Source organism: Amaranthus tricolor, chromosome 3 (assembly GCF_026212465.1).
Source record: "Amaranthus tricolor cultivar Red isolate AtriRed21 chromosome 3, ASM2621246v1, whole genome shotgun sequence".
Lineage (NCBI taxonomy): Eukaryota > Viridiplantae > Streptophyta > Magnoliopsida > Caryophyllales > Amaranthaceae > Amaranthus > Amaranthus tricolor.
In genome coordinates, this window is record NC_080049.1 from 26,770,035 (window position 1) to 26,782,778 (window position 12,744).

At 35.6% G+C, this 12,744-nt stretch overlaps 1 protein-coding gene across 1 annotated transcript; it reads left to right on the plus strand.

The window, feature by feature from the left end:
* Positions 1–36: 36 nt before the first annotated feature.
* LOC130807375 (uncharacterized) lies at positions 37–7,013 on the plus strand. Its single transcript, XM_057672563.1, has 3 exons — positions 37–1,168; positions 1,244–1,459; positions 6,154–7,013. The coding sequence occupies exons 1-3, from the start codon at positions 926–928 to the stop codon at positions 6,220–6,222; spliced, it is 528 nt and encodes a 175-aa protein (XP_057528546.1). The 5' UTR covers positions 37–925; the 3' UTR covers positions 6,223–7,013.
* The last annotated feature ends 5,731 nt before the right edge of the window (positions 7,014–12,744 follow it).

Genomic DNA, 12,744 nt, shown 5'->3' on the forward strand with positions numbered 1-12,744 from the left:
TTTCTCTCTTATTGTAATTTAATTTGTTAAAAGAAAAATTAATTCTCATACTATTTTAGATATATAATAATATATGACTATTCAATCTTTCCTCACCTAAAAATTTGGCTTCACTAGTGATTTCTATATAGCCTTTCACATAAAAGCTTAGAATCAAGGGGAAAAACTCATTAAAACACCCTGTAAATAGTTAGCACAATAATGTTTTTTCATATCTCATTCTAAAGGTTCAATCATTATCAACATTATATCTCGCTCATGACTTGGAGAGAAATAAAAGACAACATACCACAACATTTTCAAAAAAGATAAGTAGGTTGCAACCAATGAAATATGAGTCACAAAAAATTTGCAAATGATAACAAAGACTCAAAACACGATATAAACAAGACAAATATATAAATATAAAGATTAATAACAAACCAAAAAACGTAAAACTATCATAAATACCCAAACATTCATGACAAGGTTAGCTATAATAGTATAGAACATAATTCGATGTCTTCAACTAATTTTATTTCTCACTAAATCAAATTCTTTATAAACTGATAAATTAGTAACTAAAGTGCTTAAAAAAAGTGTTGTGACTGTTGTCATTTAATTTGTTCCACTGCCGTTTTCTAAACTACATATTTTCACTCACCGACTATCTTTCTTCCCCACCCGACAGTGATCATCATTGATCAATCCCCACAACTCAAACGCCGATACCTGAAATCAGATCGATTTCTCCAGTTTCCTTTTCCCATTTCTCAACTTTCAATTTCTTGTTTCTAAATCACAGCAAAACCTCTTGTTGTCCTACAAATTCTACCAAACTAGAACACGAATTCTTTCTTCTACATCATCACAAGATGCATATATGTCTATAATCGAATATTCTGATAACATTCACCAATAATCACACCAACTTTTAATTTAGAAGATGAAGGATGATGATTCCCTTCCAGTAACATCAAGTACATCAGTTTCATCAACAAAGAAAGAATCTTCCGATGCCAATCTTTTCGGTAAAGGCCGCTACAAATTCTGGGCATTGGCTGCCATTTTACTCTTAGCTTTCTGGTCCATGTTTACTGGTACAGTTACGCTCCGTTGGTCTGCTGGTAATCTTAATCGCCTTTCTGATGACCTAGATACTCCTTTACATGACGATCTTGACGTTTTGGTTAGTACCCCTTTTGTTTTCTTTGATTTATGATTCTGGGTTGTTCTTAATTTTTGTGGGTATTGAGTTTTGTAGGAGATGGAGGAGAGAGAAAAAGTGGTGAAGTATATGTGGGATGTTTACACAAACAATCGTCGGATCAGATTGCCGAAGTTTTGGCAGCAGGCTTTTGAGGCTGCTTATGAAGATATGATTAGTGATGTACCTGGTGTTCGCGAAGATGCTATTACTGAGATTGCTAAAATGTCTGTTCGTTCTATCGATCTTGATCCGCCTCCTGTCCAATTGACGGTTAGTTTTGATTGTTGTCACTATTATTGTATGGTTTTTTCTTTGTTTTGAGCACTTATGGTAGTGATTTTGATTTTGGGTATTGTAATGGCTGTGGCTGTTTGGTATAGTTGATTAGTGGAATCTATTTATGGGGCTTTGCTCAAGTTACTCGGACTAGGGAATTATCGGTTAGACATGGATATATGTTCAAATTGGCTCTTTTTATAGTATGTGTCCATGAATTTGTCTCCAAATCGAACGTTGAAGTGTCCATACAAATGTTAAGAGTGTTATTGTGTTAAGGATCTTCCATGCGACGTTAAGGTGAAACGAAGAGTGGAATAACTTAGATGTTGATTTTGAGATGGTGCATACTTTCTTCATACATGATTGCTTGAATTGTTGGGTTGAAGATCTTAGATTGACGTGTTTTTCTTTAGCGAAAATATCGATAACATTATCAAGTAGAAAAGTTTTGGTATCCTCTTCACTTGGTCAACTCACATTTGATCTCAGAGTCACTTCCTGAATCCCTGATGTTCAAATGTTCAAACAAATCAGGTTGATTCACTGGGTTAGAATGGTTTCGATTTTGCTAACTTCATCACACACAAGTAAAGTCAATCACACTTGAACAACGACTCAATTTAACTAAACAATTGCAACTCAATTTTTTTTGTCAACTTTGAAATATTAAATATGATTTTATTCAATGTTAGACTTTGATTTTTAGAGACCGAACAATTCTATCAAGCAGACTAATCTAATTACATCGAACTGTAACTAAAGTACTAAACCATAACTTCACTAATCTACCTAAACTAGCCATATGTCGTGTATTTATTAATTGATAAACAATAAACCTTTACAATAGCTAAAGTTTGAACATCAGTCTTTGCTTTGCTAAAAAACAGTCTAGGCGCTGCTCAGGTAACAACTCAACTGTGGCACCAACCAGGCATCGTTGGGGAACTAAATTGTCACTCGGGTCTACTTTACGTGGCTATTGCGTGAACTATGCGACATTTAGGCAATCACTCGGTACTTTAGTGTGTCTAGCACACACTTCCTCAGGAACTTGGACCGTATTGTGCATGGTTCCTTGCACTTCCATCATCATGTACATATAGCTCACAATTAACACTGCCCTGTTTATGTAACTTGCACCTATGAGCCATAAACAAACTTCTCTTTTGATCGCTTATGGCATGAAACAAGAGTCATAAATCATGAACCTGGGTCATACATTGAATTGATGGGGTTTTTTTTCAGGTACAAGTAGTGTAAGAATCAACGAGTTGACTTTTTCTTATGGTAAATGTAAATGGTGTGCTAAGTGTCATACTTGTGTCAAATTGTTAAGGTTTTCATAGACTACATGCCTAGGTTTCCATAGGCTACATGCCATAAGTTATAAGATAAAATCTCAAGTTTTCTAATTGTTAAGTGTTGGTTCATACCAACAAGGAGCATATATAAGTTTAAGCGGCTTTATGTAAAAAGGGAAATGAAAAATGTTAGTAGTGTGGCAGATAGAGATGAGAAGTATAGCAAACTGATTGAATTTAGGTACGAGTGCTCAATGAAACTTGCTCTACTTGGACACAAGATCCTTATGAGATGACTAGATCAATAGCGATAATGGTTGAAGTTTAACAACTTCCACAGCTGATTAAGCTCTATCATCCTTTACATGTGTGACATTTTAATTAGGCTTCCAATATGTGTGAGCATAGGATTAAAACTAAGTTTGACTATAGGTTATTTTTTGGATAATGAAGGTTTTATTGGAAGTTTAGGACTCTTGACTTTTAAGTTTTTTTCTAAATTTTTTGGAAGAACATATCACTATATGGGAAGGGAGATATTGAGAATATATTTCTATAATGTATAATATTTAATACCCCTTACTAACTTCTCATCCCTTGCATACACAGTGCATGTGTATGCTTTTTATTTCTGTTTCTGGCATTTTCTTTAGGGTCATTTTAAGTAGAAACCTACATTATGACAATATAATTGTATCTACACCAGTTTCATGATGAGAGTAGAGTTGGAATTTTGGATATGGCAACATAAATCTAGGAGGTTAAACTATGTGATATGTGGGAAGTTTTCCAAAATTTCCAAGTCATTTGAACTTCTTACCAAGCAAAATGTGTTTATTTTGGTGAGATTTAATTATCTCTTTCAATATTGGAGACCTAGTTTATGAGATGATTAAAACAATTTTTTTCTTTATACAATCTATACATATAAAGTTCTAATATGCAAGTTGTATTGGTGTTGTGCTTTACTCTTGAGAAGGCGGATTAGGAAAATCGAGCTAGTTTGATGATTTAGTTGGCCTTTGTGATGGAACATTGCTTGTTGATGGTGAATTATATCAAGCTTTGGTTGTTTGTTGAGGTTCCTCTTTTGTAATCCTACTAATAATTGAAGAAAAATGCTGAAGAATGATGGCATGTTGAAGAATTGGCATATGATGATTGAGGGTGTATTTGTAGAATGTTTTTTTAGCTAGTTTTTAGTTTTTGGTTTATTAGTTGGTCAAATAGCTAAAAATGTGTTTGATAATTTGCTCTTATGTTAGCTAAAAAACCAACTTTTGAGCTAAAACCATAAATTTGCACCGAGTACTTTTTTTTTTATCGGCTTTTGGATTTATGACTTAATAGCTAAAAAAGACCCATGCTACTTGTTGATTAAACGAACCAACAGAAATAGCCAATGCCGAACAAGGATTATTAGCTAGGTCCTTGTCTTTTTTTAGGGTCATTGTTGAGTTAGTTGTTTGGTTTATCTTTCTTTTCGCATATGGTATTGTATGAGCTAATGCCTTAAGCATTACTAAGTTATAATTATTGAAATAAGATTTTGAATCTCAAAGATGAGCAAGAGTAAAATAGACTAAGGCCAAAGCCCCAGTATACTGGAAGGGAGTTTAACCATACATTGTCCCAAATATCTAGCATCTATTATCTATTATAGTATGAAATAAGGAGTTAGAGATGATGATCGAAATACAACTCCTAGGATTAATGCCGGTTGATTAAATTGGAGATGATCAACAAGAGTACTGCGAGACATTAATGTGTCTTTAAGGTTAATTGAATTCTAATATTTTCATGAGGTCAAACCTTTATAAGCATTACTACTCCTTCCGATTTTTATAGCTTTTATACTTCTTATATTCACACAGTCTAAGCACTATATTGACCCTTAATACCTTTAGGTGTGCATAATTAGAAATAATAAAAGTTGATATCATTAAAAGACGCATCGAGACAAATCAAGCAATTTATCATGTTTTAAATACATAAAGAACAAGATGTAAGGCACTATTAAAAAATGTGCAGTGAGTTGTATTTGTTTATGAAGGTAAAATCAAGATGTTTACACCAAAAGTTCTTTTGTTGAGAAGTGTTATGTGCTATCATGAGAGAACCAGAGATAATTATGTTTTGGGTTTGGCCGAGTTTGTTGTACTCAGCTTTGCGCTCCTGGGAAAGATAGTTATAATTTTTAGGCATGTTTGGGATCAAGGGTCTCATTATTGAGGGCTTGACGTCTTGATATAAAAAGTAAAAAGATGAAGGCTTTGGGGCTCCAAGAATACATGCTTGTGATTAGAAGGTATGGATGACTAGGAGTTATGAGTTTGGACTTTGGACTAATATGGATCACTCCATTGAAGCCTTTTCTGGAGGAACTCAGAAGTCAGAATTTTGTTTGTGAGTCTGAACATAGACAGTTTTGGTGAAGCTAGTAACATATGGTTTAGCTTTGCAAGTTTTCTTCTTTCCCATGAAATATCCTTCTCATGATTGAAATTATTAATCTTGTTTGGAGGTTGTTGAGCACATAAATACACCCAAAACGTAGGTGAACAATATCTTCATCAGCATTTAGACAAAACGGACAGAAACATTGTAGCTTGGATACCATTGTTGGATCCTATTATTAGTGAGAATCTTCTTATGGAAGATTAACCAGAGGATAATTTAGTCTTCGGGCTGTAGCAATTAGCAAAGTTAACACACCAGCCTCTTCCAAAACAAATTGCCGGTATTGCATCTATGAACTTCGCACACTTTCTGGTGGAAAAATTTGAACTTTCGGGAAGCTTTTTCACCACCATAACAGCTTTAAACCTTCGCTTGCAATGATTTTTGTTTTAGAGAAACCAGGACATCGATACTAATTAAACACGTTTTAACAAAACGTTTCTTCACATTAAAACCATGAATTCGCTTAACCTATAAGCTACCCTACTTGATCTCAGCAGGCTTGTTCCAGCTTTTTAAGTTTTTGACATTCCACCCTTCAGCAGCTCTAGGCCCTAAAGGGGTGCCCACATTTACTAGTACTAATATTGGCACTGCTTGTCCAGAAGAAATTTCCGCACAAGGTTCCCACTGCCTGTGGACCTTTTTTGACAGCAACAAAATCTGGCCCACTTGCATAACAAAAAATAACTGGGCTAAATAGCTGCAAATTAGCATAACTGGTAGGCTTGCATACCAAAAAGAATGGGTTTAATACCTAATTTGATTATGGAGCTGCTTGTAAATTGTTTGGAGATCAGTTTTATTTAGTTCAGGATATTATGCTACCTTTTTTGAGTCTGGCTATCTAGCTTGTATACTGGAAAAGGTTAAAAGGAAAAGAAAGTAATCTGGAAGATCATTGTCTTTTCGATTTCGTTACAGGGTGCTCGAGAATTGCGTCTGAAGCATGCAGAAATTAGAAAGACAGCAACTGCATCAGGAAATAGTTGACTAATGGACTCGCTTCACTACATCTGAAACTGCATGTAATTTATTCTCAGTCGACAAACTTGGAGATTTGCTCGTATGCTGGAACTTCTGCCTGGGCCACAACGTGCTTATAGCCAGCTGATATTGTTTGCCTCAGGCTCAATACCCTTATGTGCTTGGTATTTTCTTATTAGAAGTTTTGTTGTCACTTACTATATGGTGTTTATTGAAAAAGGATTTTTGATTCTTCATTTCTATAAATATTAGAGAAGTTTGTAAAATGAAGTGGAAAATACCATATCCTAGGATAAGAATGTGCAAGTTCCAATTTTAAGTCTCGTTAGCCCTCCGTTTCTTTCTTGCTGTTAACATCTTTCGCTATGCTTTCAAAAGATTTATTACAATAAAAATCATGTAAAACCTTGTGGTGGCTGTGCTCGAATGGTCACCCATGTTTCGTCATTGAACGGCAAATTTACAGCGTATGCACCATGGTGTTTAGTGTTTACACACCGTGGTATTAATATCCTTTCAGTCTGCATTGTTCAACGCCATTGGAGTTCCGAGACTAAAAGGAGTTACCTCTTTGAATTACCCCAAGGGTGTTAGTGTTTGTAGTGTTCCCATGATGTTTCTGAACATGCTTTTCAGTTTTGGGATTGTGCTTCTCCTATGCAGCAACAATATGGAATGCCACCTCCACGACCTTCTTCAAGCTAAGATGTTCATTGTTGAAATTTTGATGTCAAAGATTTATGTCCTTTTGGTGTACGAACTTTTATCATATGTTGAGATATATTACAGTATTACTCTATCCTTTTAAAATTGTTACTGATAGTGATGTTTTTCTTCACTATATGTGACTATCAATAGCAATCTCAAAAGGAAAGTATCAACCAAACAGAATAGTCGTATTTGGCCATGTACCAGGGTGCTCAAGCGAACACGCCTTCAGTGTTTACTCCCTGTTGCAGTTGCGTGCCTCATTCAAGGCACTTTCCTTCCCCATCATGCCTTGTTCAAGGCATATCCGATGTGCACCTTCTTACCTTGCTCAGGACATGTCTATCTAGAACTAATATAGTACAATATCTCAAGATTAAGCTCAAACTATCATTGTAAGTAAATAACTACAACTACTATAAGGTCGAACCCTTTAATCCCAATGATATTAGCTGAGTATATGAGCCAAAATAAATCAATATTAGAGATTGTCTCTAACAAAAAAATGTACTTTATTTGGCACTATCTTTATAACTAATCTACAACCACGAAAATCAATTTCAATAATCATTCACATATATGTTTTTGAAATTCACTCATCCATATATATTCTCCTCCTCAAGTCATATGTTCTTTAAAATCCAAATTATTCATGTTATTATGTATTCCTATTTTCTACATCATTTTGCTCTACCTCATCCATGTTTCTCAAAAGTTTCCAACTTTAACTTTTGTAACACATACTTTTAAGTCTTTTTGAACAAAATCAAACTAGAATAAATAAATTTCACTTGTTTATTAAGTCATAAAACTCATTCTTAAGTATTTATTCATTTCATATTTTATCTTTTTATTATTATTCTTAAATTCCTCCAATTCTCATTAGTTATTGTTCCATAAAAATTGTTATGTTCGAACAAGTTTTTCACAAGTCATATGTACCGGAGTAAAAAAAAAACTCAATCCTTAAACATTGCCACTCATTTTATTTTATCGCCACCCCTTATTGAAATTACGAATTTGCCCCTAGATTTTAAAAGAATTACGATTTTGCCACTGGACTTAAAATTTCCTACATATACCCCAATCTCACTAAAAACTTCTCTTATCACACTCAAAAAACAAACTTACAAAATAAAATTTTTGGAGCGAAATTTAAGAAATTCAAGCCGCAAACATTTAATCGAGGTAATTTATTTTCGAATCGTATTATTTAAATTTTTTTTTTTGAAAAAGGAGAAAGTTGCAGAAAAATCCGCGACCCAGCCGCGGTTCAGTCGCTTGTAGATTTTTCTCTGCGACTTAATTTTTTTTTTTTCCGTTTTCTTATGAATAATTATTATTAATTTTATTTATATTATTATTGTTATTATTATTATTATTATTATTATTATTATTATTATTATTATTATTGTGATTGTTGTTATTATTATTAAATTTTTATTTTTGCGTTAATTATTAATTTATTATTTTAAATATGTTTATTATTATTATTATTATTATTATTATTATTATTATTAACTTTTTTATATTGTGTTGAATATTATTTTTATTATTGTTGTTGGTGGCAACCGATTTTTTTTATTTTTTATTTATTGTTTTTTTTTCCTTTTTTATGAATAATAATTATTATTATTTTTATTTATATTATTATTGTTATTATTATTATTATTTTTACTATTATATTATCACTATTGTGATTGTTATTATTATTATTAGTAAATTTTATTTTTGTTTTAATTATTAATTTATTATTTTAAATATGTTTATTATAATAATAATAATTATTATTATATTATTATTAACTTTTTTATATTCTTTTGAATATTATTTTTATTATTATTGTTGGTGATGTTGTTGTTGTTATTATTGTTAATGTTAGTAAATTTTCCTTTAATTTTATTTTTAAATATTGTTTTTGTTATTAGTGTTATGATTATGATTATTATTGTTTGTGTTATTATTATTATTATTATTATTATTATTATTATTATTATTATTATTATTATTATTATTATTATTAATGTTATTATTTTTGTTAATATTGTTATTATTATTATGATTATTGTCAATTTAGAAAATTAATTACAATAATAATAATAATAATAATAATAATAATAATAATAAATATGTTGTAACATTATATTTGTTGATAATGATTAGTTAAATTTTGTTGTTCCTAATTAATTATTGTTTTTTGTTCATGTGGTTAATTTAACGTAACGTTTGATTATGTTCATTTATTATTAATATTTACTTAAATTATCAAAAAGTGTAGTAAATGGCTGGTAATCAAGGATAAGAAAAGGGGTTTTTTAGACATTTGTTGAGCGGTAATAATTCTAGGCCTACCCTGCTCAGAGGGGACCCTCATGAAAGGGGGGGGTAACGGGTTCTGCTAGGAGGGCTAGGCAGGAAGAGGCTGCCAGACACAGTCTGGCCCAACGGTCGAGTGCGCTGGACCTAGTGCGAACCCCTTTTGATGACCAGGCTAGCAGCCTTTAGAGTAGTTGGGGGGTTTCTAGCGATGATGATGATGCTGATGATGTTGAGTACGTAGGCGACGTTGTTCGCCCAGTGGAGTGGACTGTTGTCCGGGGGTCCAACGGGAGATTCGCACGTGCTGGTCCTAGTTCTTTAGGCGCATCTGAGCGCGCTGGACGTAGTCACGTCGATAATGAGCCGCCACGGGGGAGCAAGCGCTCACAGTCCGCTGGCACGGACTGGTTAGTCACATCACCCCAGCCCGGGGGGCCGACAGATACGCGATTGATACCTAGCTATGGCGGGCACATAGCTAAACTTATTTTTGACGACTCCGAGCGTACGCCTCTGGTTCTGGAATGCCGTAGTAGGAAGAGACCGTTGGAGGCCATCATCGGTCTGAGGGATATGACCAATGCGCTGTACGATGTTCTACTTGCTACTCCCCTTGGCCGTCTACCGTACATTATGCACCAGCACATCGACTGTGCTTTGATATCAGCCTTCGTGGAGAGGTGGCAGCCGGATACGAACACCTTCCACATGCCATGGGGGGAGATGACGATTATGTTGTACGACGTGCAACGCATATTGGGCATTGCTATTGAAGGTTCTCAACCAGCTGAGCCTTCTGAGATGGAGTGGCGGGTCGGTATCACCAATCTGTGTCGGGGAACCCATGTCTGAGCTACGGCAGAGAGGTGTATTCACCAGCGGCTGCGTGAACGTTGCTGAACTGATGCAGCTGTGTCATAAGTCTCAGGCCATGGATACCCAGTCGACAACCTACTACATAGCTATTGTTGGCTCTACCCTGCTGGCGAATAAGACCAGAACCGGCATGCGACCTCACGCGATACTTGCCGTGAACGTCGATCAGGATGAGATCGCCTGGGGTGCGGTGACCTTGGCCTACATGTATCGGTAGTTGGGAATGGCATCTAGGGCTGGTTGCAAGACCATTGCGGGTTGCCTGACATTGCTCCAGACATGGATCTACGAGTACTTTCCTGCCTTCCGCCCTTATCCTCACCGAGCAGACGTGCCTAATGACTTCCAACGTTGATGGACGGGCAACAGTGGGGATGAATCGTCGTTCATTAATAGTTGCACAAAATGATTTCCATCCACCCAACATATATGTATTACTTTATTTACACTATGCACGCCCGGTGCTTTCCTTAACGGAAGAACCAAACAGTTGTACATCGGGTTACCGTCAGCAGAACCATAATAAGCAATGCCAATTTTAAGAAACGTTGCTACAGAGTACAATGCCATCGGTGCATCCATCTAGTGAATATAAGGAGCAGATCCATTATCGTGTGAACCTATTTTGAATATAACATCGTCTAACAACTCCTGGGATAGATACAAACTTAGGTGTTGGTCTCTGTTCATTTGCATTTCCATACACATAGCACGTCTTAAAAAAGGCCATACCTCCTCGTCTCCCAACTCTGTGACGGCAATAACTCTAAATCCACAGTTACCATCATCTAACACATCAATCCAGTCAAACACGTAAGGAGGAAGAATGTACGGGATGTGAATAGGCCATGAAAACTGTGAAAAATCACGACCTCCTAGATCAACTGCAATTATTGAGAATAAGGTTAGTAATATTAAGCTGTAACAAACTAATTTAAATAACGGAAAGGAAAGTCATGTACCTGATAAGTTGAAACTAAACTTAATTCCAACTGAAGATTGCGTTTCTCGACCACTAGATCTGCCACTGGATCTCTCGCGGGATGAAGATCTAGACCCTCGACCACGAGAAGATGATCTACTATATTCAAATACACTTTTATTTCTTCTCAGGTTTTTGCTTGTGCTTGGTCTTCCCTTTCTAGGTGGACTTGCGTAAGGCTCAGGTATATCGGCTCCATCAGGGTGTAGTTTATACTCAAGTACCTGAGACAATCGTCGTACAACTGCGGGATCATATTTTAGCACTTCATCGACTAGAGATTGAAAGTACTCTTTGTCATCGGTGTTCGCGTATCGTACTCCTTCCTTGGTGTCATCTCCTACCTCTGTGTACCTTAAAGTACTCCAGAATGGATGAATATCATCCACATACAAAGCACCTTGTGAACCGATGGACATATATAAATAACAAGCACACGACAATCCATGGGTGTGTTAAAGTACACAACCGCATTTGTTAAATACAAAATCACCCAAGTCTAACATACGGTTATGCTCAAGTCGCAGCTGCTCCAAGGCATAGATAGATACATGGCGATATAAAAGTCTAAAGAAATGTTGTCGCAACGACCGTGCTACAGAATTCATGGATTCCTGTAGCGCTTGTCGGATCCTGGCTTGCTGGTTTGTAATCTGTGCGTGTTCCTTTTTAAACAGGGTATCAAATGAGCTATTACCGCTACCAAGGTAATACTTGAAAGACGAGTGTTGGCTTTCAACTCTGCTAGTAGTCTGATTACCCATGTGCAAATAATCATTCGTCCACGCACGCACAAATTTCTCTCTAAGTGGAATCCATGTTCCAGCCAAATACCGAACAACCTTTTTGTTCCTAACCGACCATGTATTCACAATCACTTGCCATCTCTCTTCAAATTCGTCGATTGTAGAACTTTCCACCAAGGGGTTCCATCTACTTTTTCTGAATACCTGCCCTTGTTGATTTCTTTTCCCGCCACACAACTTTTCCACCATGTTCTCAACGTTGTTTGCAATATGCCAAATGCATAACAAATGTCGCACATCTACATTAAACACAACATTGAACGTAATTAAGACATATTCACTAGATAAAGCGACAATAATTAATCAACAAAACTTTTTTACCTGGGAAAACGTCACGAATAGCTGCAGATAAATCTTCGTCTCGATCGGTTACAATGACGCTAGGAGTATGAGTTGTGCCGAAAATGTCTCTCAATCCGTGCAACACCTACGAATACGACACAGCCTCCTCATCTCGCATCAAACAGAACGCAACCAAGAAGTTGTGATTGGTTGGCGTCATTCCGATCACTTCACATAGTGGCCACTTTTGTTTGTTCGTTTTGTACGTTGTATCTATCAACACAACATACGGCCACGTACGTATTATTTGGATAGAGGTAGGATTTGCAACTAATAATCTGCTTAATTCCCCTTCGCTATCTAAGTCTGTCCAGACCACGTAATTAAGTTCTGTGGCCATATAAAGACAGTGTTATAGGGGAGTCTTACCCTCCATCTCTTCTCTCCTTATTGATTGCTTAAGAGTATTATATATTAGATTCATACTAGTAAAAATCTAGGAAAATTTTCTCTAATAGAAGTCATAATAAAGGCCGGTTACATTTCGGTTGTACT

Excerpts from the sequence above, each read along its gene's own strand:
- LOC130807375 (XM_057672563.1), top strand. The coding sequence starts at position 926 with ATGAAGGATGATGATTCCCTTCCAGTAACATCAAGTACATCAGTTTCA. Across the intron at positions 1,169-1,243 it reads ATGACGATCTTGACGTTTTG|GAGATGGAGGAGAGAGAAAA; the intron begins GTTAGTACCCCT and ends TGAGTTTTGTAG. Across the intron at positions 1,460-6,153 it reads CGCCTCCTGTCCAATTGACG|GGTGCTCGAGAATTGCGTCT; the intron begins GTTAGTTTTGAT and ends ATTTCGTTACAG.